At 52.0% G+C, this 23,071-nt stretch overlaps 12 protein-coding genes across 12 annotated transcripts; 7 read left to right on the top strand and 5 right to left on the bottom strand.

Moving 5' to 3' along the window:
- Positions 1 to 285: 285 nt before the first annotated feature.
- On the top strand, positions 286 to 857 carry A1O1_03383 (V-type proton ATPase subunit F; the record flags this gene model as incomplete). The annotated part of the gene is made up of 4 exons (XM_007724288.1): positions 286 to 312; positions 363 to 397; positions 455 to 626; positions 717 to 857. 4 exons carry the CDS (start codon positions 286 to 288, stop codon positions 855 to 857), a joined length of 375 nt encoding a protein of 124 aa, XP_007722478.1.
- Positions 858 to 1,747: 890 nt separating this feature from the next.
- A1O1_03382 (uncharacterized protein) lies at positions 1,748 to 2,595 on the top strand (the record flags this gene model as incomplete). The annotated part of the gene is made up of 3 exons (XM_007724287.1): positions 1,748 to 2,292; positions 2,369 to 2,473; positions 2,526 to 2,595. 3 exons carry the CDS (start codon positions 1,748 to 1,750, stop codon positions 2,593 to 2,595), a joined length of 720 nt encoding a protein of 239 aa, XP_007722477.1.
- Positions 2,596 to 3,116: 521 nt separating this feature from the next.
- Positions 3,117 to 3,305, bottom strand: A1O1_03381 (uncharacterized protein; the record flags this gene model as incomplete). Its single annotated transcript, XM_007724286.1, has 1 exon — positions 3,117 to 3,305. One exon carries the CDS (start codon positions 3,303 to 3,305, stop codon positions 3,117 to 3,119), a length of 189 nt encoding a protein of 62 aa, XP_007722476.1.
- A 1,836-nt stretch (positions 3,306 to 5,141) lies between these two features.
- Positions 5,142 to 6,115, top strand: A1O1_03380 (uncharacterized protein; the record flags this gene model as incomplete). Its single annotated transcript, XM_007724285.1, has 2 exons — positions 5,142 to 6,023; positions 6,077 to 6,115. 2 exons carry the CDS (start codon positions 5,142 to 5,144, stop codon positions 6,113 to 6,115), a joined length of 921 nt encoding a protein of 306 aa, XP_007722475.1.
- Positions 6,116 to 6,420: 305 nt separating this feature from the next.
- On the bottom strand, positions 6,421 to 8,720 carry A1O1_03379 (uncharacterized protein; the record flags this gene model as incomplete). The annotated part of the gene is made up of 4 exons (XM_007724284.1): positions 6,421 to 7,168; positions 7,250 to 7,380; positions 7,436 to 7,725; positions 7,775 to 8,720. The coding sequence occupies 4 exons, from the start codon at positions 8,718 to 8,720 to the stop codon at positions 6,421 to 6,423; spliced, it is 2,115 nt and encodes a 704-aa protein (XP_007722474.1).
- Positions 8,721 to 9,637: 917 nt separating this feature from the next.
- A1O1_03378 (uncharacterized protein) lies at positions 9,638 to 11,324 on the top strand (the record flags this gene model as incomplete). The annotated part of the gene is made up of 4 exons (XM_007724283.1): positions 9,638 to 9,742; positions 9,791 to 10,927; positions 10,978 to 11,091; positions 11,154 to 11,324. 4 exons carry the CDS (start codon positions 9,638 to 9,640, stop codon positions 11,322 to 11,324), a joined length of 1,527 nt encoding a protein of 508 aa, XP_007722473.1.
- Positions 11,325 to 11,669: 345 nt separating this feature from the next.
- A1O1_03377 (uncharacterized protein) lies at positions 11,670 to 12,508 on the bottom strand (the record flags this gene model as incomplete). Its single annotated transcript, XM_007724282.1, has 2 exons — positions 11,670 to 12,328; positions 12,403 to 12,508. 2 exons carry the CDS (start codon positions 12,506 to 12,508, stop codon positions 11,670 to 11,672), a joined length of 765 nt encoding a protein of 254 aa, XP_007722472.1.
- A 1,770-nt stretch (positions 12,509 to 14,278) lies between these two features.
- A1O1_03376 (uncharacterized protein) lies at positions 14,279 to 15,899 on the top strand (the record flags this gene model as incomplete). Its single annotated transcript, XM_007724281.1, has 2 exons — positions 14,279 to 14,980; positions 15,066 to 15,899. 2 exons carry the CDS (start codon positions 14,279 to 14,281, stop codon positions 15,897 to 15,899), a joined length of 1,536 nt encoding a protein of 511 aa, XP_007722471.1.
- A 499-nt stretch (positions 15,900 to 16,398) lies between these two features.
- Positions 16,399 to 17,352, top strand: A1O1_03375 (uncharacterized protein; the record flags this gene model as incomplete). Its single annotated transcript, XM_007724280.1, has 1 exon — positions 16,399 to 17,352. One exon carries the CDS (start codon positions 16,399 to 16,401, stop codon positions 17,350 to 17,352), a length of 954 nt encoding a protein of 317 aa, XP_007722470.1.
- A 282-nt stretch (positions 17,353 to 17,634) lies between these two features.
- On the bottom strand, positions 17,635 to 18,302 carry A1O1_03374 (uncharacterized protein; the record flags this gene model as incomplete). Its single annotated transcript, XM_007724279.1, has 4 exons — positions 17,635 to 17,730; positions 17,785 to 17,995; positions 18,049 to 18,119; positions 18,171 to 18,302. 4 exons carry the CDS (start codon positions 18,300 to 18,302, stop codon positions 17,635 to 17,637), a joined length of 510 nt encoding a protein of 169 aa, XP_007722469.1.
- Positions 18,303 to 19,009: 707 nt separating this feature from the next.
- A1O1_03373 (protein disulfide-isomerase) lies at positions 19,010 to 21,314 on the top strand (the record flags this gene model as incomplete). Its single annotated transcript, XM_007724278.1, has 3 exons — positions 19,010 to 19,242; positions 19,291 to 20,917; positions 20,976 to 21,314. The coding sequence occupies 3 exons, from the start codon at positions 19,010 to 19,012 to the stop codon at positions 21,312 to 21,314; spliced, it is 2,199 nt and encodes a 732-aa protein (XP_007722468.1).
- An 851-nt stretch (positions 21,315 to 22,165) lies between these two features.
- Positions 22,166 to 22,783, bottom strand: A1O1_03372 (40S ribosomal protein S17; the record flags this gene model as incomplete). Its single annotated transcript, XM_007724277.1, has 3 exons — positions 22,166 to 22,471; positions 22,573 to 22,698; positions 22,763 to 22,783. 3 exons carry the CDS (start codon positions 22,781 to 22,783, stop codon positions 22,166 to 22,168), a joined length of 453 nt encoding a protein of 150 aa, XP_007722467.1.
- Between the last annotated feature and the right edge of the window lie 288 nt (positions 22,784 to 23,071).

Below are 23,071 nucleotides of genomic sequence, written 5' to 3'. Positions count from 1 at the left end.
GCATCTATGAGAAGAGAAACTGCGGAGCGGGTAAACAATGTTGTACGCCAATCACGTCACCCGGCTCGATAAGATAAGATCCAGGTACCGAGTGAAGCTGCTTCAAGTTGCTCGACTTGACCACGAAGACGATACCACCACTGTTGGAAGGGCGCAGTGTCACATCTTTGCAGTCCAGCAGCTGCTCAATTCACTACTGTCAGGGACTGTGTCGTCCACAGGTTCTTCGATAGACATACGACAACTGTCATACACCAACAGGCCAGCAGTTTTAACGTTGGAAAGATGGCAGCGCAAGTGTCGGCCTACAAGGTACATCATCTTCCTCGTCCATCGTTGCCCCAGCTCACTTGTGGTGACAGGACCGACAATTCCTCGCTGTTATAGGAGATGAAGAGTATGTCTGCCCTGTCCACGTTAAACCGCCGTCTGTCACTAACCGCTCTTCGTACAGTTCGGTGACTGGTCTACTTCTCGCAGGCATTGGCCACGTCACAGACCCTCCCGACTCTCAGAAGAACTTCCTTGTTTGTGATTCAAAGACCGAGAAGGCCCAGATCGAGAAAACATTCAACAGCTTCACCAAAGAGCGAAAGGATATTGGCATTGTGTTGATAAATCAGCATGTACGTTTGGGTCATTATGCCATCAGAATCGGTCCTCGGGTCTTTTCAATGGCATGTAAAACAACAGGGTTGAGGCTGATATTTGGACAGATTGCAGAACAAATACGAGATACCGTCGACAAGTTCCGGGATGCGTTTCCGGCTGTTCTCGAGATCCCCAGCAAAGACCATCCCTATGACCCGGAGAAAGACAGCGTCTTGAGGAGGGTGAGGAGACTTTTCGGCGAATAGAGCGGTTCGCCTGCTTGCTGTGCTTATTGCTATGGTATGGAGTCCGGGAACGTGTGGGGATACGGGCTTGAAGCCCTCGAAGAAAAGGGGTTTGTTGCATGTTGCATCCAACGCTTCCAGCCGCCGACGAATATAATACGTTACAGATATTGACAGACTTTACGCATTGATGAGTGTACTGAGAGGTGTCAGCTTCTGGCCTGAAGAACTATGCGGTGACCGAAGGATCATGCAACCCACAGACTGTGCTCTACTCACCCCGGCAGCGACAGATGAACGACCGCCGGGCCACGAGTGTAGCCCAAGGGGTACGCACACTGCTCACTTGCTGGATCACCGTCCACACTACCGTTGCCGAACGGGTGTTCCCATAAGCACTCGTACATTGCAATGGGGCATGAAGATCTCTGGGTCTGAAGTACAGTCAAAGAAGGCTCTGGTGACATATCATGGCATCTACCCTTTAAAGGGATTCGGCTATTAGGGATGGACATTGCAGCGGAGGCCTATCCCACCTATTTGTGTTTTTGAGTCAGTCGTACCACATTATGCATGAAGAGCATCATGAAGAGCATCATGAAGAGCATCATGAAGCGCAGTAAACATGTCCGCCGACGAGATGGTGCAGATGAGAGTCAAACCAGGCTGGACCTCCTTATCAATCTTCCTACTCGCAGGAGTTGTTCCATCTGGGCAAGTCGCGCCCGTAAAAGCGGCGTGGTACTGCCAAGCCAATAGCAGTCGACATCAGGAACGCAAATGATTCGCCGAAGCGAACTGCATCTCGAGCTCCGAGAAACATATAGCAGAGCGTCCCTCACATAGCATAGCTGAACGTCTGTCTCACCACTCGGCCGGCGCCTTCTGCAATCCTTTCTGGGCTCTTCAAGATGCGTGCGACATCACGGCTTTTTGCGACCGTCAAGTCGGCATCCAAATACCTCGAACCATACACGCCGACAGGTCTAACCGGTCTGTCGACGCATCCGTCACCTCGACCAGCTCTCATCTACACATACCGCGAGACGCTCAAGAAATTAAAAGCACTGCCCAAGACCTCTGTATACCGACAAGCCGTGGAGGCGTTGACCAAGCAGCGGCTAGAGATCGTGGAAGCCGTCAAACCCGAGGGCTACGAGCAATACCTGGAACGAGTTCGCAAACAGATTGACGCCAACCCGGCCGCATACAGTCGGTTGATGCACGACGATGGCACTTTGACCAGCGAGAAAGCACACATCGAACCGGTAGATAACTGGGATGGTGTTATTACGAGGGCTGATGCCTTCCCGGAGGGCTCCAACAACCAGATTCAAGCCGAGCGCAAAGCTGCCGCTATTCAAAAGGAGGCGAAGGTCGTTGACAAAGAGGCTGAGGAGGGCAGAGCGCCTGAAGTTGAGGATCTCGAGGTCGAGCCGCCCTTGACGAAAGACCAGTACGTTTTCACCACCAGGCAGAGAAACACACGGGTGATGGTGCATGTGGACAAAGCAGCTAACATGTTCCGTCAGGATCGAGGATATCGAGAAGAAGATCGGTGCCGGTCTGATTGAAGAAGTGGTCCAGGTCGCCGAGGGCGAATTGGCGCTCGTTGCTGAAATGCTCCGGCATAAAGTGTTCGTCTTGTCTCTCCGATATGTGGCTTGCCGTATGCTAACACTTTTCTAGGTGGGAAGAACTCGAGGAAAAGGCGCCTCCAGGCCAGTGGGTGTACTTTGAGCGCCCAGATGCAGTTTAATCCTCCCTACGACAGCGGAGAATGAAAGGGCGTCCCTTGTATATATGATTCAACGTCGGACGATCGCAACACTTACTTCGATCAACCCTTTCCTTTCCCTCTAGCCTCTTGGTATTTTCATGTAATGCCTCGTAGCGCAGCAGCCCCTAGGCACAGATATCTCCAAACCAGTAATCTCGTTGTGCGAATACAAAACTCGAATGTCGATGTAGCTCCCCAGACTCAAACGATTTGCCAGAAAAGACGCTCTCATTGATTTTGTTTTGGTATTTGACTTGCTTTTGCGGGAAGAAGTCTATACTTCGGCTCGCACCACGAGGACCGCCTCCTTCATCTTCCGTGATATCTACAATCCATTGTCCTCGACCTCACGACAGACCATCCCCATATCGTTGTCACACATGGCCGTCCAGCTTCCATCACCCACTCTCCAGGTTCGTTATCAGGCTGCTCCCGTAGCCTCGATCGTGAACCAAGCAAACCGCATCTCCGTCCGATGTATGATTATTTTCTTTGATTCTCTAGAAAGGATTGTCCTCCGGTGGGATCTCTCTGACAAAGTAGTCGCCGATGACCGGTATTTTCTGCAGAATATCTTGTCGGACACGCGGGACGTCGCCGAAAAAGAAGAGCGCAAACACGCCTGTCGCGACGCCGTAGCCAGCTGCAATTGAGCCATAGCGGACGAGCTTACGAGGGGTCAGACCCATGAGGTTGGGGACGTGTTTCGTCCTAGAAGTAGAAAGGTGACACGGTCAGTTGCGGTTCACCACGGATCAAGCCTTGAAGTTGCGTAGACAAAGACGAGGAAACAGTGGCACTTGACTCGCGGGCTTGCCGAGACAGCCACGGCGGGTTCAAAGGTGTGTTTATGTTTTAAGATGTAGAGAGCAATTCGGCGTGCTCATGCACCACAAGAAAAGCAACCTCGACATCGAACACAGCACCAAGAGCAGTTGTAGATATCGGCATCTGTCGCTGCCTGCGCAGAGGTCTCGGGAGAAGGGAAAGCACGTACTTCGGTCCATATGGTGAAACATATGCGTGGTAGGTCGGCTGCGGGCCGTAAACGCGCAGCGGCGTGCGCCCGGATCCCTGGAAACCTTCGTACGAAGGCATTCTGTCGGAGTAGCCGCTGAGGGTCGAAGTCTGCCTTGATCCGCTGAGGGTGTTGACGGTGTGTTGTCGTGAGCTTTATGAGTGACGAATTAGAACTGCAATGTCAATGTCGGCGAGCTTTGGGTTTCTGGAAAGCTGTATACGGCAGACCAGAGAGAAATCGAAGCGCAACTCGAACTTGAATTCAATGGACTTGGCAAATGCAGCGAATCAGAGTGATGGTAATTGCCGCAAGTGTGACAAGGCTGAGAACAAGCAGCTGTGACTTGAAGCGGCGTCACATTTCTTCCCATTCAGGCGTGGGTGGAGCTCCATGCTTCCAACTTTCCGCTTTACTGGCGAAACGACTTTGGCGAGGCTGGCCCCCTACACAAAGGTGTCTTATTGTGAAAAGTTCAACGGTACTCCTCCAGCTCATGCATGGACATCTGGCACTTCAAATGACACAGTACTAGAGTCTGCCGAGTCTCTCTCCTAGATTTGATATGGAAACTCGGCGCCGGTGCTGGATGACTGGGCGCCACATTTCTCCTCTAGGGTTTGAGGGCGACTGAGTGCCGCCGTCTCCAGGTTCGTGAACCGCGTCAAGACACATCAAGACCCACGGAGCACCTCTCCCGCGCCGTGGCTGGCTATGACCCATGAATTGCGAAATCGGCAATGTCGAGAAGTCTGACTGCCGGTGGGTCCACCGTATTCTTTCCACATTCGCTCTTGAGAAAGGACAGGTCTGGTGTGCTTCCTCCTCGTCAACCTTACCTGGCAAGGGACATCTGCCATGTCACGATTGATACAACTTGGCCATTGAGTATCTATGGACATCACACCATACGCCACTCGGGATATCAACATGGGGTTTGTGGTGGGAATATCACTGCACGATAAGAGCGAACTTCCCGTTTGGGAAATAATGGTATCTTATCATATCAGCCTCGAAGTTGTCAGGTTCTTGGCTCTATCGATCCTTGTACGCTCAAGCAAGCGGAGGAGAGCGCCAGAGAAAGAGACAGTGCTACTGAAATGCAACCCGATCCAAGTGCCAGCCACCCTTCATGGCCCATTCAGGAAGGTAAGTGATAGAGGCCATGCCATATGGCCGTACGAAGGAGATGCTCTACAGCGGCTATCACGGGGGAGTTCTTCTGTGAGTAGCTTTGAAACGGGACATTAAAGTCGGCAACTTTGATGTTGCCTGGTTTTCAAAGTAAGGAACAGGTTTACACTGACAAAATGGCAACTGGCCTCGGGCTCGCCCATACCAATCCAACGAGCTATCATCCAAGCAAACCCACCGCAGCAAAAGTCTCTACGAAGGAGATCGTGGTGCCCAAGGTTCCCGTCCTGTCCAATGACGCGACTGTCGATGAAGTGGTGGAAGCGCTGAAGGTTCGACACCGAATACAATCTCAACGGACAACTGTGTTAACATGTCAACTTCCACAAGGTCGCCGGAGGATGCGTCATCAAGAACGCCGTTGAGCATAAAGATCTCGACCAGATTGAAAGTAGACAACCCTCGAACGCAGTCCGAGTCCGACGTCAAGTCAGCTAACACTGCCACAGAGGACCTCCGTCCGCACCTTGAAGCCGATAGTCCATGGGACGGGGAGTTTTTCCCGCAAGAAACACGCCGCTGCTACGGGCTAATACCGAATTCTCCAACGTGTGCCGAGAAGGTTGTCATGCATCCGCTCTACCAAGCGGTCTGCGACAAGTTTCTCACAACCAAGAATTGGTTCTGGAGTGGCCATAAGAAGACATTCGCAACCTCAAAGCCTCAGATCATGAACACAGTATGCTTCTCCATCCGACCAGGAGCACATAGCCAGCCTCTGCACCGAGATGACTGGTGCTATCATGTTGTTGCACAAAAGGCGGACAAGTACCCGGATGACCTGCAGCGGGACACCGGGATTGGGTGGTTCGTTGCCGGCAAGGATGCGACGTTCGAAAATGGCTGCACCCGCTTCATTCCAGGCTCCCATCTCTGGGCCCATGAGCAGGAACCGGATGATGACCTTTGTGCCTACGCCGAGCTGAAGAAGGGTGATGCTTTCATGATGTTTGCATCCTGCTATCATGGGGGTGGTTCCAACAAGACCAAAGACGAAGAGCGACTGCTGTATAGCTGCTTTATGACCCGAGGTTGGCTAAGGCAGGAAGAGAACCACTACCTCAACATGAACCTCGACACCGTCAGGACTCTCCCCCGCGAGATACAGGACCTGACAGGTTATACACTGAGTGAGCCATTCTTAGGATGGGTCAACTCTAACACTCCCCGGGTGATGCTTGACCCGTCCATCAAGGTGAGGACTCGCCCTCATCCACTGCATGAGCTTGCCGAACTGATAACTGGCAGGGCAATAAAGACATGGTGCAAAATGAGCAGCCTGCGTAGAGCACCGAGGATCAAACTGGAAAGTCATGTATCGGTCAGGGCATCAGATCATAGTATAAGTGCAACTGGCATACTCCCCAATATGGCAATATCAACTTGAAATCCCAAAATCCCCAGAGAAGTCTTTTTTGCCAAAATCGTACCCTCTACGTGCGCGACTTATTGGCGGCCTCCTGGCAGCCAACAAGCAGGCACCGTCCCAGCGTAGGTACTTGCGTCCACGAAAGGATCTCAGAGCACACCCGGAGAATAGCTAGTATAACATCTGTGCCGGTAGTCTGGCGAGCAGCCCCCTTCATCAGTAGTCATCCAAACAAATATTGCAATCGGGTAGCCTGTCCACTTGCGTGTTTTCGTTGCTGCTTCGAGTCAATCACAGACCCCCACCATACATGCATAGAGCCGTTGGTGATGTCTCTTGCCGACCATATTTCTTCGAGGAGGGAACTTGCGTCTTGGAACATGCGGTAGCGAGATTTTTTCAACCAGGTGTCACAATAGTTCCGTGAAAATGAACGTGCATACTGGTCGTTGGCCTCTGATCCAGCAAGAAACACTGGTAGAAGGAGCTGCTTTTGTATCACAGAAGATGATCGGCAGCAACGCACATGGTCCAATGTCAGTCGTGAGAAAGACACAATAGCCTTGCTCGGTCGAGCATCGCGGCGGTTCCATTTGAAGGTCCTTTCGATGTAGAGGAGTAGGGCATATTTCCACGCCTTCAGAGCGTGTGAACAGTCCAGCTCACTCTGTATCACTTCCTCGTCCTGGAGCTCGTCACTAGAAGCACTGGACCCTGGCAGTTGGCTGATAGCTGTCTCGAGTTCATGCACTCGTTGCATGTTGAAGGTCACCCATTTCATGGTTATCGTCTTCTCTCTTTCTTCTGCCAACTGCACAATCTCGTGAAGATACACGAACAGCTGCTTAGGGATTCCCGTGATACTGAACACACTCCAAGAAGACTCCGCGTCATATTCTGCGATAGTCTCGTAGTACTCTGGTGGAAAAATGCAAGCTGACCTAGAGACCAGAGACACTGTACAATCCCACCTAACGAAGAAGTGACCACGTTAGCTCGTTCTTCCAGAAGCTCGCAATAAGAGAAAATGCTCCAGAGAACATATCACATACCACAGGAACATGGCGACTTGTGCCTGTAAACGTGGCGAATTACCAATCTTTGACACACCGCCAGCGTTTTCCAGTAACCTGTATGCATTGCACAAGTGTAGCTCCCAGGGGGCCGCTGCAGAGTTAAGACTCTATGGAACAACGAATGAGTGATGTTGGTCGACAGTTCGAGGTCAGTTGACTTACTTCGAGTGTACACAATATCAGAGCGGTATCAATGAATGACAGTGTCGATGTACTGGTTTCCATCTCAAGAGCAGAGGTGTACAAGTGGACGGCTGTATGTTTATAGCTCACAGCTAGCTGGGATGAGGGATCCTGATCAGAGGTATCGTTCATGCGCACAAAATGTTGCATTGAGAGAGCGAGTATGGCGTGTAGAAGGTATTTCGTTCCGTGAGACGTGTTCTGTCGACAGCGGAAGGGATTTGCAACAATGTCGTGCGTGATGGGAAGAGAGCAAAGTTCGCGGTCATCTGTCCCAGTTGTAAGTTTAGAATCATATCTGGTGTCCGGCGAACTTACAGAGATTGAGAAGCTGCTCTAAATGGACGGTCTGAGGTAGGAACATCTGGCATGTCGTAAGCATCGACCCTTCAGCCAGTTTAAGATATGAATCTGGAGAATTCCACTGGTCTTCAACTGCTTCCCTTGCTCTGAAATCAAGTGATTGGGCTGGTGAAATCTGTTCATGGACCAGATCCTCGCCGCAGAGCGTCGAACTCTGGCCGAACAACGACGAATCGCAACCCGAAGTGCTAGGTGTTCTCTTGTTCTGATGACCTTCGGAAACATGGCAAAAGCTTCCCTCGCGTTGCATTGTTTCAATACGGGACTCCAGATGGCCATTGGCAGGAACAAGAGGATAAGTATCGTCTGCCTCGTTGTCGTGTATGAGCTCATCCAAGCCTACAAAGATCTCCGCGGATGTCGGGCTTAGACTGTCCAAGAAGTATTCCTTCTCCTGGTCTCTCGTGTCCTCTCGCATCCGTTTCGTCGCCACAACGACTTCATCAGAATGCAACTGTGAAAGGATTTCAAGGTCCTGGACGATTGATTCCTGCCCGCGAGGCTGTCCAGAGCTTACTCCATCACTTGTTGGTGGTGTTTGTGTTTGAAGGAGCCTGGGCCCAATACTGGGACCGTTGCCGCTTCCCTTTTGTTTCTGAGATCTTTTCTGTCGAGGTCGACCTTCCTTGAACCGAAAGCCTCGCACAGAAGTTGTTGTAGGGGCGATTTGATGACCATTGATGTTGAATGTCTTCCCCTTCAATTTGCCCCGTGAGGCCACGCCCGTTTGCCATGACAGCTGATAAGGGTAGCCGTTGCATTCTTCCAGGTTTGCGGCACACACACTGCATTGTTGCCGACTTCGATCACATCTTCTTTTCGCGGCCACGCAATTGTAGCAGTCAATCTTTGCAACGCGGCGAGAGGCCGTTGGCTGGAACGAAGGTAAGGTGGCCTCCATACCTGTACCATAGAGAGTGGGTTGGTTGACCAGGGTAACAGGAAGAAATGATGGAAGGAGGCACGCCTCTAAGCGCTGGCATACCCAGAGATAGTGGCAACCAGTCTTGATACCTATGGCGGGTCACTGCAGCCAACCTGGGGATCGATCCTGTGGGCCGGCCCGAAACAGGTGGTCACTCCAGCTACTCTGAGGGTAACATCCAAGTCGAAAGCTGCACACTTCTGAGACTGAGGGGGAGCCCACGATCCGTTTGTCAGTCTGGGTGTCAACTCCAGCCCGGCCGACCGTTATGACAGTATGAGCGTTGGCGGGTAGTTGAGATTTTTGCTGAGGAGGTACGTTTGTGGAAGTTCGCCAACAAGCCGCTCAGCTAGAGGATGAGCTAATGATAACTGATATTGAAGTCTCTTGATACTGAAGCCGCAGTCACAATCAGTTCACAAGGTGAAGTCCTTCTAGGGTATGCTGTTGGTCCAGCTACTGGTCTCGATAAGGTGCCAGACGCCGCCAGGCTTAGAGACGTCGATATGCAAATAACAGAGGTTGCCGGAGACCGACCTACCAGATGGGCTAATTTCTGTATCTTCGATGATCGCCAAAAGTTCAGGAGGAGAAGTGCGTCTCCACCATGAATTGGCTGGCTTGATAACATTCAACTTCCTAGAGAGGAAATAATACTGTCAGCGTGGAGAAGTGGAACCTTATCAGCCTCGCCATCTAGTTATCCTAGGGGGTAATCATATGCTGAGATATGCTGAGATAGGTATCGGCGGTCACACTGTCCACGCATGTATATATCTTTGCACCAGGAGGCCATTGGGCTCTCAATCGTCCTGGACAGCTCGATATTGCTGGTGGACCGTTGCAACGTCTTTTGATTTACGGCTGTTGAGACAAAAGCACTCCCTCCAAAGATGGCTATGGAGGCCAATAGTCAGACGGTCCCGACAGGGGATCTTGAGAAAAGACAAAACATGACCGATGTCGAAGCCACCCAATACATCAAAGGGTCCTACCAGGTAAGTGTGCTGAACAGCAGCAGGGGCAAGATGCTAACCTGGTTGCAGTTGCCGAAGTCCTACCATGTGTTGGGAGTCACCGTCTGGGCATACAGCCATCCTCGAGTCCAGGCAGTCATGCTCGGCTGTGTCCTCTTCATGACGGTTGGCATGTACAATGTCATCACGTTCATCGGTGGCGCTGGACAACAAACCGCGTGGCTCTCCGACATCGCCAATATTGCCCTGTACGTCGTCTTCACGGTATTCTGCCTCGTTGCCCCGGCATGTTTGAACTTCTTCGGCCTTCGCGCCACTCTCTGCTTCGGCGGGTTTGGGTATGCAGCATATGCGGCAAGTCTGTGGTGCTACAATCATACGGCCAACGTTCCTTTTGTGATCTTCGGAGGCTGCTGGTGCGGCCTCTCTGCAGCGTTCCTGTGGACAGCCGAAGGTACCGCCATCACGGCTTTCGCTTCTGAAGAGAAGAAAGGTCTCTACGTCTCCATCTTCTGGTCCATCTTCCAATTTGGTGTGGTCATTGGCGCCGCAATCCCCGTGGGCCAGAACTGGAATGCTGGCACCAACAACGGAAGCCGCGTTGGCGATGGGACCTACATTGGCTTGTTCATCCTGATGTTGTGCGGTGCTTTTCTCGGTCTTGCTATGTATCCCTGGCACAAAATCATCCGAGAAGATGGCTCTCTGGTCACACTCGAACATAAAAAGACCTTCATGGAAGAACTGGTGTCGTCGTACCACGTTTGTCGCAGAAATTGGTGGATTGTCTTCTTCTGGCCTTACTGCTGGGCCATCAATTACTATACCGTTTACCAGAACAACGACTTCAACGGCATCGTCTTTACTGTGCGGGGCCGAGCCTTGAACACCTTCCTCTCGGGCGTCGTGCAGGTTGGAGCCGCTTGGGTTCTAAACCTGTTCACAGACCTGTTGCCAATGAAACGGCGCAAGCGAGCCTTCTGGGCCCTGGTCTATGTCTTTGTGATGTTCAATGCCGTTTGGATTGGAGGCTATTTCGCGATGAGGGACACAAAACTTGGCCTTGATGAGGCCGAGCGTATGGACGTGTTCGACAGTGGCTATGGCGCTTGGTGCTTCCTGTTTGTCATGTACGGCTTCATGGATGCGACATACAACTGTTACGCATATTGGTTCATCGGCGCCTTAAGCAATGATCCTAGCGAAGTGAGTCCTGTCCCTTTTCTCTCCGTGCCTCTAAGTTGACCATCTGGCAGCTCTCCGTCTACGCCGCCATGTACCGGCTGCTCAATGCCGCTTGCCAGGTATGTGCATACGGTCTTGATCTCAACGGATACTCGAAGGAATTCATGTTTGGAACATCCTGGGCAGTAAGTCTTCGACAGTTTTGCTGCGTAAGCTCAGAGGCAAAATACTAACCTCCCAACTTCAGTTTGTTGCCGCAGGGCCAATTTGCGTCTTGCCTATTCTCAAGTACTGGTTGAAGGACACCAACATGATTGAGGCCGTCGAGACCATCGATGGCTCAGAGGTCGTAGCAATCGGTTCCTCGGCAACGGATGAGAAGACTGCCATCCCGACAGAGAAAGTAGCGGAGCTCTAATTCTCTACCTTTGTGAATTGCAGCCTGCAGGAGTGGCAAGAGGTGCTTAGGATGAATGGTCTGGTGTCAAATGGAAAACAGTCTTGGTGATGCCAGGTGCAACTGAAGTCAATGAGCAAAGGCCACGGTGACATTCTCTGCCATATGGCAGAAGCCCACGAGTTCGTCCTGTAAAAAGACACACTCCATAGAACCACATATTTCATTTTTGTTTTTTGTCATTCTCCAGACGGTGCTTCTATTGGCCCATCATCAAATGTTGAGTGTTTCCCCACCGTCAATGATGCACGCCGTCCGACCAATTCTTATCAACCGGCAGCGACTGATCAGTCTGTATGATTGGTATCAACAGAAGAGGTAGCCCCATTTCTCTTTGAATTCGGGACTGATCCGCCATGCACCAGGATCCCAGGCAACCGCACCAGTATTGACAGTGAACGACGGCATGGTGAAGAAGTCGAACAACAGGTCCTTGAAATCGACGACATCGATCAGCGCGATCATGTTATCCCGCATTCTTGGAAACGGGAATCGATCGATCCAGTCGTGGTGAGCTATCGAAAGTTGCAGCGGCGTCGGGTAGAGAGACTCCGGTATGTTGGGTGGTTGAGGACGTGATCGGATCAACTTTGAATCGCTGCAGGTGAGACCCAAGATATGGCCGTTGATCGAGAGAGCCAGAATCGCACTGATTTTGGACTCGGGGTGCAACAGATGATCTGATGGTAACGGCGCCGTCAGTGTCATTGAGGAAGATACTGCTGAGATCGACGGGGGGGTTGTAGCCCCGGGGGCCTCGGTTGGCATCGAAAGATATGAAGAAGATGATGACGGCAAAGTGACAGATGGTGCGGCCGTAATGTTAAGGTCCATATCCAGCTGTGATGAATCAAGATTGATCCCTCTGGCTGCCTCAGGTGAAGTATTGTTATTGTCGGATCCATGTAGCGCCACCACTGACTGAGCTGTGTCCTTGCCACTCGTCGCTGCTGACAGTCGTTTCCCTAGAGAGAAGAGAGAATGAGGCTCAGACAGGGCTCTGAAAAGGTTGCCGAATGATGACCCTTGAAGGACTTACTTCTGGCCCTCTGTGCCAGCCGATCCTGAATCTGTTTTCTTTTGCGAGGGTCCAGGACTCCGTGCCAGGAGTCTCGGTCATCTTTCTTTCCTCGGGAACTTTCCATGCTGGCCGCTCCACGTGTGCAACCGGCCGGTACTACTCTAGGATGATTGGCCATCAGCCTGGCAGGGTTTGCGATTCTTGCAAGCTGCCCTATTGCCCTCCTGTTGTCGTTTGGGGACTTCTCTAACCCAAAACACGTCTCCACGGGCCGTTCCAATATTAATTTTCCAGGCTCCCGCTGGCAGCACAACAGACATGTTTCGCACCCGCTTTGTGGATCTAGTTATAGAGATTACCAAATTCGGCAATTCTGCCCCAGTTTTCCATAATAGAGTAAAAAGGTATTGCCGTCTGAGACCACATTAAAAATTGAAACAACCAACTTGTCATGGTCCTCTACTGCTTCCTCTTATATATCTCTTCCAATCGCTCGCTCGTTCTCTAGGATGCCACGGTACCATACCGTTGCTGTCAGACACGATGGTTCTACAGGATGGTCATGAGTCCGATTGAACAGGTTCAAGAGAGTTGTCCTTAACACATCCACCGATTCCGTAGCGCTATCATATCCATCGCTACTACTCGACGGGCCAACACTCTCAAATGGCTCAATGGTTCTTCAAGTGAGGATAAGTTGGTAAAATACCTGCTGATCATGACCTATCCAGTGCACAACGCTCACTGATCAGGATGTGGGCTGAATCATGCTTGCGTCTACTACAGTGAGAGAGCATTTCCGCCGATATCAATCTTACGGCAGCTGCAGCAGATGCCGCGGGGTAGGTACGGAGACTGAGATAAGTGGTTCGATTACGAGACATCCTTCGGCACATGGTACTTGAGCGTGACCTCGCCGTCTTCACCAGTTGCGAGAATGAGCTTGACTTGCTTGAAGATAACCGTTTGATCCGGACGTTTGATCCAGACTGGTCTGTGACGGTCCCTTTATGTAAGGTGAGTGTCAATAAATACTCGAAGCAATGTCAGATACAATGCACACCTGTCCCATCGGGACCGCAAAGAGGCCATGCCTCTTTTGCATTGCTTGACCGTGGCCATGGTACTCGATTGACTATATACTATAGGTGTTGTGATAAGCGAACAACCTAGCACCATCTCAAAGACAGGAAAGAAATCAATACGGCTGTCCTACTCAGCGGGGAGTCGCCGACTGGCTTCTCAGAACCCGACTGGACCAGAGCATCAAGGATGGTGACCGCATTACCAACACCCCTGTCTCCTCTCCTGCATGCGGAGTAAGAGCGCCAGCCAACCATTCAGCATCTACCAATGGTGAGCATAAATCGCGGCCGTCCCATGAGCCCTACAGGCACAGCGCCAATATCATATCGATCCGTCAGAAAGGATGGCCATTGGCGTAACGCAACAAGAAACAGGAAGGGCGGATCGAAACCGACTCCCTAAAGATGCTTGACAACCTATAACTCCGGCAGAAAGTGACGCCAGGATCCGATGCAGCTCGACAGCCTCGCTCCTCCACACGGCTGGAATCTATGGGGGTAAAACTGGGGTATTGTCCGAACCATGTCCATCCGGTGGGTTTCCGGGGATCGACTGGTTCTCTTGTGTCCTCGCCTGAATCTAGCAGTTATGATCTGACACAATAATGATCCTCCACGTTGAGGCGGTTGTGGATGACTACCCCATAAGTATAAAATACTAGATGGATCCCATCCTTTCCTCTTCGAAACAGCTCCGCAGGGGACTCAAGAATCATTTACAACTTACTCCCTAGCATCCAGGTGATAGCGGTTTACTAGAAGCCAACCCCATTGACACCACTTTGGCGGTTGAAGACGCGCTCGCCACGATGAACGACAAAGAGATGGGGGAGCCACCCATCGCCGTGGAGGACGTCACGGAGCTCCACGAGTTCAAAAACGCTGAAGGCTATGTGATCGATGCCAGCGATCCCGAGCATGCCAACCTCAAACGAGCCCGCGATGGCCATACCATTCTTCTGCCTCAACCGTCGTCCGACCCCAACGACCCGCTCAATTGGAGCCGCTGGAAGAAACATATCATCCTCATCATCATCTCCATGACAGCATTTCTGCCAGACTATGGCAGCGCCACAGGAGCGGTGACGCTGCTCCCGCAAGCAGCCGTCTGGGGCATGACTCCCGACCACGTCAACCACTCGCAAGTCGGCAATGTCTTTATGCTGGGCGCAGGCGGCGTCGTCGTGGTCGCCCTCTCCGCTTACTTCGGTCGTCTCCCGGTTCTGTTCTACTTCCTCATTCTGGCCACCGCCACGGCCATCTGGTGCGCGGCGGCCAAGACGTTCGAGTCGTTCATGGCTGCTCGCATCCTGAACGGATTCTTCAGCACCGTTGCGCAGGGAGGAGGCCTGATGTTCATCTACGACATGTTCTTCTTCCACGAACGAGCAAGGAAGATCAACATCTGGGCCGCGTTCATCATTCTGTCGCCCTACTTTGGCCCATTGTTCGCCGCCTTCATCATCAGCACGCAACCTTGGCAGGTGCCTTTCTGGGTCTACGTTGCAGAGGTAAGGTGTTCCCAGCCTTGTCATGCCACGCCTTTTGCCCTCCGCCACACACTGCCCTTGGTGAATGCTAATGGCACTGCTACAGACTGCTCTATGCCTCGGCCTCACAATCCTCTTCGTCGACGAAACATACTACGACCGGCGCATTCCCGCATCCTCGCAGCCTGCCCGCGGCAGCAAGGTCTCCCGCCTATTTGGCATTTCGCAATACAGGTCGCGACACCTGCGCAACACAATCGGCCAAGCACTAATGCGCCCCGTGAAAGTCGTGTTGAAGCCGACCGTGTTCATCTCGTGTTTCTACTACCTCCTGACATTCGCGTGGGTGGTTGGGATCAACACGACGCTCTCCATTTTCCTGACACCCCTCTACAACTTCGGCCCGAAGCAGATCGGGTATTTCTACTTCACGCCGATCGTGGCGGCCTTGTTGGGTGAAGTGACAGGGCACTGGCTGCACGACTATCTGGCGACAAGCTACATCCGCCGAAATAGCGGCCATTTCGAGCCCGAAGTCCGACTGCGTGCCATCTGGATCTCGACGCCTTTCATGATTGCCGGCCTGGTCGGGCTCGGGTTCGCCCTCGAGGAAGGCTACCATTACATGGTCACTTCCTTGTTCTGGGGCCTGTATGTCTACGGCATCATGATCACCACTGTCGGTCTGAACGCCTATAATCTCGACAGCTACCCCGAGGCGTCGGGCGAGGTGGCAGCTTGGATCAATTTCTCTCGCACGGCAGGCGGCTTCATCGTCTCCTATTTCCAGGTCACTTGGGCTGAGGCTCAGGGGACGAAAGTCAGCTTCGGGATTCAAGCCGCCCTCTGTGCTGGAGCCTTTCTCTTGATCTTGTTCCTCCAGTTGTTTGGGAAGAGGTTGAGGGTTAGCAGTGGTGCGTTGAACTTTGCCACTGCCTGAAGAAGGGTGGACTGGCTTTGCTGCTTGTATGCTCGAGTTCTTGATGAGAGAAGGCCTTGGATATGGAATGGCTCGAGCTCTAGGGCAACGGGTGTGAATCTTGGAGTCCTGGGTCTTGTAGAAAGGGCAGGTCCATGGTTAGACGTGTAAGCACAGTCGTCGTTATCCTGTATGAAGGCACCATTGTTCGGGTTTCCGCTTATATACCTATATAAGAGTGTCTTCTTGGGCCATAACAACTAAGTTGTACTAGTAGTAGTACGTAGTGGATCTGGATCTGCGTGTGTTTACATCCACTCCACATTTCCAGCGTTTTATTTGTCATATATCCATCCATAACTGGACTGCACAAGGAGTTTACCACGACTACCTAATGTAACAGTGCCTGCTCGTTCAAAGTCTATCTCTAGTTGACTATGCAATGCTTCTCCCCAAACTAAGCCGTTCGTGTCTGCAACTTCGCAGCGGCCACGGGCAGCCTCAATGGCACAAGCTGCCAATGGGCCTGGCGGGTGCCAGAAACATCCCACCACCCTGTAGTCGACACAAACACACGGGCAACGCATCGAAACTCTCTCGGCCATTGCCCAAGGGAACATGGGACAGCCATATGCACGTGGTCGACCCGACACGGTTCCCTCTCGACCCTTCGGCCAAATATAGACCTCAGGCGCATACGTTGGCCGACGCAAAGACATTCTATTCCAGTTTTGACTCGGGGATCGAGAACATGGTGCTCGTGCAGCCCTCGATCTACGGCACCGACAACTCGTGTATGCTGGAGGCGTTGTACGAGCTGACGCCGAAGCACGGGCGAGCTGTGGTAGGCCTTGATCCCGCGACAATCCAAGGAGACACTCTCCAGGAATGGCACGACGCAGGCGTCCGAGGGGCGCGCGTCAATATGCTTTCGCTCGGTCGAGAGTGTGTCACCGAGTCGGAGTTGCGAGCTGAATTGGAGGCCTACGCGGCTGTGCTCCGACCTCTCGGATGGCTTCTCGAACTGTTCATCCCTCTGAAAATGGCTATCACGCTGGAGAAGATCGTGCCGGATCTCGGGGTGAAGGTCTGTGTCGCTCATTTCGGGGCGCCGCCTCTTCCTCAACCATATGATCCTTCAAGAGCGATTGATCCTTACGCAATCACCGGCTTTGCTTCGTTGATTGATTTACTGAAAAAGGGGGACACCTGGGTCAAACTGTCTGCCCCGTATCGCATTTCACATGATCCCGAGATGCGCGACTTGGATGCTATTGGGAGAGAGTTCATTCTTCAGGGTCCAGATCGGGTTGTCTATGCGTCCGACTGGCCTCATACTAGGTTCGACAACATCGACCCAGTGCCTTTCATTGAGAAGTGCTTCGAATGGTGTGGTAACGAGACGGGATTGATTGAGAAACTCTTCAGATCAAACGCCGAAGAGCTCTGGGATGCCCCGGGTCGGGCCAACTGAGACAACGTAGCACGATAGAAGGGGAAAAGGCAAGACCAGTTGTAGCGAAAGTGAGACTAGTCAATTGCAAATGCTTTGTACGCCTTCTTGAATTGCGATAACTAGACTCTCAATCAACAATAAATCCTTGAACCGAGGCGTCAAGTGCGAGTCCCATTCCAACGCCTAACAGGAGAAGAACCGGCAGGTCGATTTATGCATATAGGTTGGATGACTCATCCACTCCGCATCGTCGTCAATCTGCACCTCGTCTTCATTCTTTCGCAGATTTCATGGCAGTAATCATTGCCTTGAGAAGAAAACCGTGCTTTCCATGCATGTAATCTTCTCCTTATCCACAGTGTTGACATCGGCAAGGACGGTGTATTTGCCCGGGGGCTGAAGCAATGTTAGCTGGCTTATCAACGGCCACCTAGATTCATAGTAACCCACCACTTGTTTGGGGATATCGACTTCCTTCTTCAAAGTCAAGACACCCTTCTCCAATGGGCAAGTAATATCCACTTGGGGAAGGTTATCACAGAGATCCGCTTCTTGCTTGATGAGGGTAATCAATCCATATTTGACCTGGAGGAAGACGGTCGCGCCTGGCTCGATGTTCTTCGCAAATGTACCGTTGGCGGTAATGGTCAGTTTTTCACCTCTGCAGAGTGGTCAGCCACGAGTGTCAGGATGTTTCGCCAGTATAGCACGTACGGAATAGGTGGATTGGGCGAGAGATCAACATAGTCAATGTCGAGGATGTATTCGGCGGGGTCTGCGCAGAACTGCCAACTGTGAGTAAAAGGCGAGGCGGCGCGCGCTGAATGCGTGCTTACGTTTAGTGGGTTCTTTCCAGGCACCTCGAACTTGGGTTCGTCCACAAGAGCATTTTGGTTTGGAGAGAACAGAGATCGAGCTGCGACAGCGGTGGCGGTCAGAACCGAGAGGAAGAGAGTAGCGGTCTTCATCTTCGACAAAGGGAAGATGGAAGACGAAGTTGACAGATGAGGGTAGGCAAGTAGCCTCGGAACCACAATAACAGTGCTTCAAGTTTTGAATCTACTCAGTGGTTGATATCGCAGGAAGAGAGAAGGTAGGTAGGAAGATGAGGGTTCTGTCGGGCAGTGGTTGGAGCGAGGTTGGCTGGGCTGGCTGCGGTTGGAATCTACTACGTAGTAGAACTAGGCCCTCAATGCAATGGCGCATGATCCATCAGAATGCTCCGCCTTCTCCAGCTTCTCCTGTCGAATTATTGCATCACTACTACACCTCTGACTAAGCCCTCCACCGTACAGAGCTGCGTTATACGTATATAAATGCAACCGTACCTATTCATTCTTATAGCGGCAGGAATTGGCCGTTCCCAGGCATCGCGCGAATGCCGCTGTCTCGCCATCTATCTCTCGGGGCCGCCATCGATGAAGTCAACTCTCCCTATATGCACTTTCATTGCTGTAGCCACTCTTACTTGATACTAGCTTTGAGTGGCTCTGATACGTCGCGACCATTTACAAACTCCTTCGACCGACGTGAATTCTTTGTACGCCGCCCTCATACCTAGGTACCCAAACCGGGCTTCTTCACACACCTTTCTTCTCCCTACCCTGCGACTCCAAAACCACCGAGACATTTCCCGCTTCCAACACCGCAAAGCAGCTGCTGGTCAGGCTACACAATGAGGCCAGCGTTGCTGGCATGGGCGCTTGCAGCCACCTTCTCGATATCACTCGCAGCACCGCCGGTTCCAGCAAAAGGCGGCGTGGTTCTATCCGACGATGCGCTCTCAGGGGAGTCTCCCGCCGATGGAGGGGAGGGTTCGGATTACACAGTTTTCAACGGTGTTGAGGTGCCTCCCATGAAAGAAATCCAGGGCGACAAGTTCGCCGACACAATAAAGGAGGGTTACTGGTAAGAATGAAACAGAAGTTCCCCAGGAATGCCACTGACAAAGTGTAGGTGGGTTAAACATTATTCACCATATTGCGGGCATTGCAAGGCCATCGCCCCTGTTTGGCAAACATTATACGAGTTTTACGTGACCTCAGATCCTCTGGAAGGGCGCACTAAGGATGGCCAGCCAGACCTGTCTTCGCCTAACAGTTTCCACGGATATTACAACTTTCATTTCGCTTCCATCAATTGTATCGCCTACGGAGATGTGTGCGGGAAGAACGGGGTGAAAGCATGGCCATCATTCTTGTTGTTCAAGGATGGCGAACTCGTCGAGCGGTATTCTGGGGATCGGACAATGGAGGCTTTCAGCCACTATGTGGAGGAAAAGCTAGAACAAATCAAGCCGGGATCGCGGCCAAGAGAGGGAGTCAAAGTCCCCAAACCCGGCGCAAAAGGTGTCGATCGCACTGCCAGTCCAGAGAAGCCTCTTGCTAAAGACAAGGACTCCGCTGCTGGAGTTGCGGCCGGCGAAAAGCAAAACAAAGAAGCTGCGGCGATGTCGACCGAGACAACCTCAGCAATGTTGGCGTCCGAGACTGCCAAGTTGGGCAGGCCGAAGAATGCAAAGAGCGGTTCTGCGCCGAATGCGAAAGGCATGTCAGTTCCTTTGACTGCAGAGTCCTTCCAGAAACTGGTCACTACGTCTCAGGATCCATGGTTTATCAAGTTCTACGTGCCGTGGTGTTCCCACTGCCAGCATCTAGCTCCCACCTGGGCCGAGATGGCGAAAGAAATGGAGGGAAAGCTCAACATTGGCGAAGTCAATTGTGAACAGTCATCCCGACTGTGCAAAGACGCCAAGGTCAACGCTTATCCCACCATCTACTTTTTCCGAGGGGGCGAGCGTGTCGAGTATGAAGGTCTCCGGGGGCTCGGCGATCTACTGTCCTTTGCCAACAAGGCTTTGGATAGCGATGTCAAATATGTCGATGCCGCTGCATTTAAGGAAATGGAGGAAACGGAAGAGGTCATCTTTGTCTACTTCTTTGACGATGCCACAACTTCTGAAGACTTTGCCGCTCTGGACCGATTGACTCTGAGCTTGATCGGACACGCAAAGATCGTTAAGACCGACTCGGAAATCCTGGCCAACCGATTCAAAATTTCAACCTGGCCAAGGTTGCTGGTGTCTCGAGACGGAAGGCCTACCTATTATAACGCCCTTGCACCAAAGGACATGAGAGATTTCCGAAAAGTCTTGACCTGGATGCAGTCCGTCTGGTTGCCAATCGTCCCGGAACTCACCGCTGCAAATGCGAAGGAACTCATGGCCGGCAAATATGTCGTCCTGGGGATTTTGTCAAGGGAGCGACCAGATCAATTCATGCAATCAAGGCGGGAATTGAAGAATGCCGCTTTAGAATGGATGGACAAGCAGACTCAAACGTTCCAGCTCGAACGACAAGAACTCCGTGATTCGAAGCAGCTACGGATCGAGGAGGCCGAAGATCGCAACGATCAGCGAGCGCTTCGACAAGCGAAGAGTATTGTCATCAGCATCACCGAGGAGAACTTTCGCAAAGGGGTCGGCTTTGCCTGGGTCGACGGTGTCTTCTGGGAGCGTTGGTTGAGATCGACGTATGGAGTGGACGTGTCGAAGGGTGAGAGGGTGATCATCAACGATGAAGACGTGAGTATCATCATGGTTACTGCTTAATTGATTACGAAAGACTGACTTCTTGTTTCAGAACCGCCGGTACTGGGATGTCACCGATTCAGGTGCCTATATCATGCCCTCCCGAACCTCCATTCTCGAGACTCTGCCTCGAATCGTCGCCAACCCGCCCAAGCTCACGCCCAAATCCACCATCGGCACATTTGAGAACATTTTCTTCCAGATCCGCAACTTCGGGACGTATCACCCCTACTTCTCGTTCGGGATCTTGATCCTCTCCGTCTTTGCACTGTTGTATGTCCTTAAGAACGGCACCACGATCAAGAAGAGCTTGAGCCGGAATAGCAGTGGTTACTTCCATCTTGAGGGGAAGGAAGGGCTGCTAGGCATGACCAACGGCAAGGCAGATTGAGTTGTCTATTCTTGTACGCGGTCATCAATGAAGGAGATCTGTTTCATCTGAACTCTTCGCATAGGGTCGAAGGACGGTCGTTTTGGCTTCAACGGTATTATAACCTGAGGGACAGGCACGGCGATGGCGTTCAGGGAATGCTATTTTCCTCCAAACAGCATCAAGGATGAGAAGAGCAGTGTCCAGTTCGGACCGCCTTTTGGTTATCGAGTACGTAGTATAATAAAATCCCGATCAACACAATGGTACCTATTTCGGTGTCGCACCCTTCTGCTTTTACGCATGCAAATCGCACGTGGTAGGATTGCCACGATTTGATGCGCTCTAGTTGCACGAAGTTCAATCAAGTAGACATGAAGTTGAAGTTGTTCCGTTATGAGGCGTTCTGCTGCTAGTCCTGACTGTGATTTCTGCAATCAGTCGCGAAATTGGGTGGGCGCTCGTGGAATAACCTTCTACAGGTGAACAGCTACAAGAGGCAAAGGAACAGAAGATATGGCGATCAAGCTTCGTCCACAAGGACTAGGCGACACCTTTGATTGTGGAATTGACTTGTTGTCTTTTTTTCACATCTGATCATAGCAGTGGTGTCTAGCTGCATCCACCGCGCAAGCACCGGAGCTGCAGGCAAGTGATTCCCCATTCTCCCTGTCTTGGTCTGTCGGGTCATGGTGCAGTGGGTGAGATCACCGACACCAGTCGAAGACCCGGCACGACGGGCGAATCCGACATCAAAGATTGGAAGTTGACGGCTAAAGATACGCAAATGGTTGTTTTCTCAAGTCCACCACGTTCAATCATGCCATAGTATCCCCCCGGTATCACACTTTTTCCATGTGTTGGTGATGGATCTATTCCCTCCGTCCTGGGCGGTCGGTGCCGAAGACTCTGCGACCGCCACGGTCCTGGGGAGCTTGCTGGGCGACGGGGACGACGTTGACGGGGATAGAGTCGAAACCCAAGCTCTTCAACAGGTCCTTGGTGTCTGGGTCGACATCGAGCTGGCCGCTCTCCGTGTTCTGGGTGAAGTCGAGGGCCGAGATCTCGGGCACGTATTGATCTTTCCGTTCTCGCTCCTCTTCTTGCAGCTTGAAAGAAATGCCTCGCACAGGTCCGCGCTGGATACGCTTCATCAAGTGGGTGGTGTAGCCGGCGATCTGGAGACGAGGAAAAATGGTCCGTTAGTTTTCATAGATCCAAATTGATGGATGGCTTCGACGACCGCCGCGGTGCTCGGTCCTGAGTGCTAGGTACATACCTTGTTGCGAAGACGCTTGGATGCGATGATGGCAATTTCATCGCATATCCTCTTGTTGGTCTCGAAGTCGAGCGTGAGCTTGGGGTAGTATCGCTCAATGATGACTTTGGCGGACTTCTTGACGGTCTAGACGCGCATTCAGTCAGCTCAAACACGTTCATCTGCGAGTTCACACTTGACTGCAACTGACCTTCGTGCGAACGCGACCCATCTTGACGGTGTGCTGAGGCGGATTGATCGAAAGGAGGGAAGTCGAGAGTTGGCAAGTCTGGTGGTTGTAGCGAGTTGCATTGCAGTGCGGTGTGGTCGCTCAATTCAATTTTCGAGCCAAAGTCTTGGCGCGGCACACTGTGCGCCAAGTGATAAGATTAGATGCCATCACGTGCACGGTATCACTTTGGAACTCCGGAACAGTTTATTAGATGGTTGTGTCTCAACCTACGCGTACCCAGGTATCTATCATTAGCGAGTATCCCGGAGGGAGCGGTTCAATTAGGCA

This window comes from Capronia coronata (genome assembly GCF_000585585.1).
Source record: "Capronia coronata CBS 617.96 chromosome Unknown acBCG-supercont1.3, whole genome shotgun sequence".
NCBI lineage: Eukaryota > Fungi > Ascomycota > Eurotiomycetes > Chaetothyriales > Herpotrichiellaceae > Capronia > Capronia coronata.
Note: the sequence above shows the minus strand (reverse complement) of the source record. Positions and strands in the feature narration are given on the sequence as shown.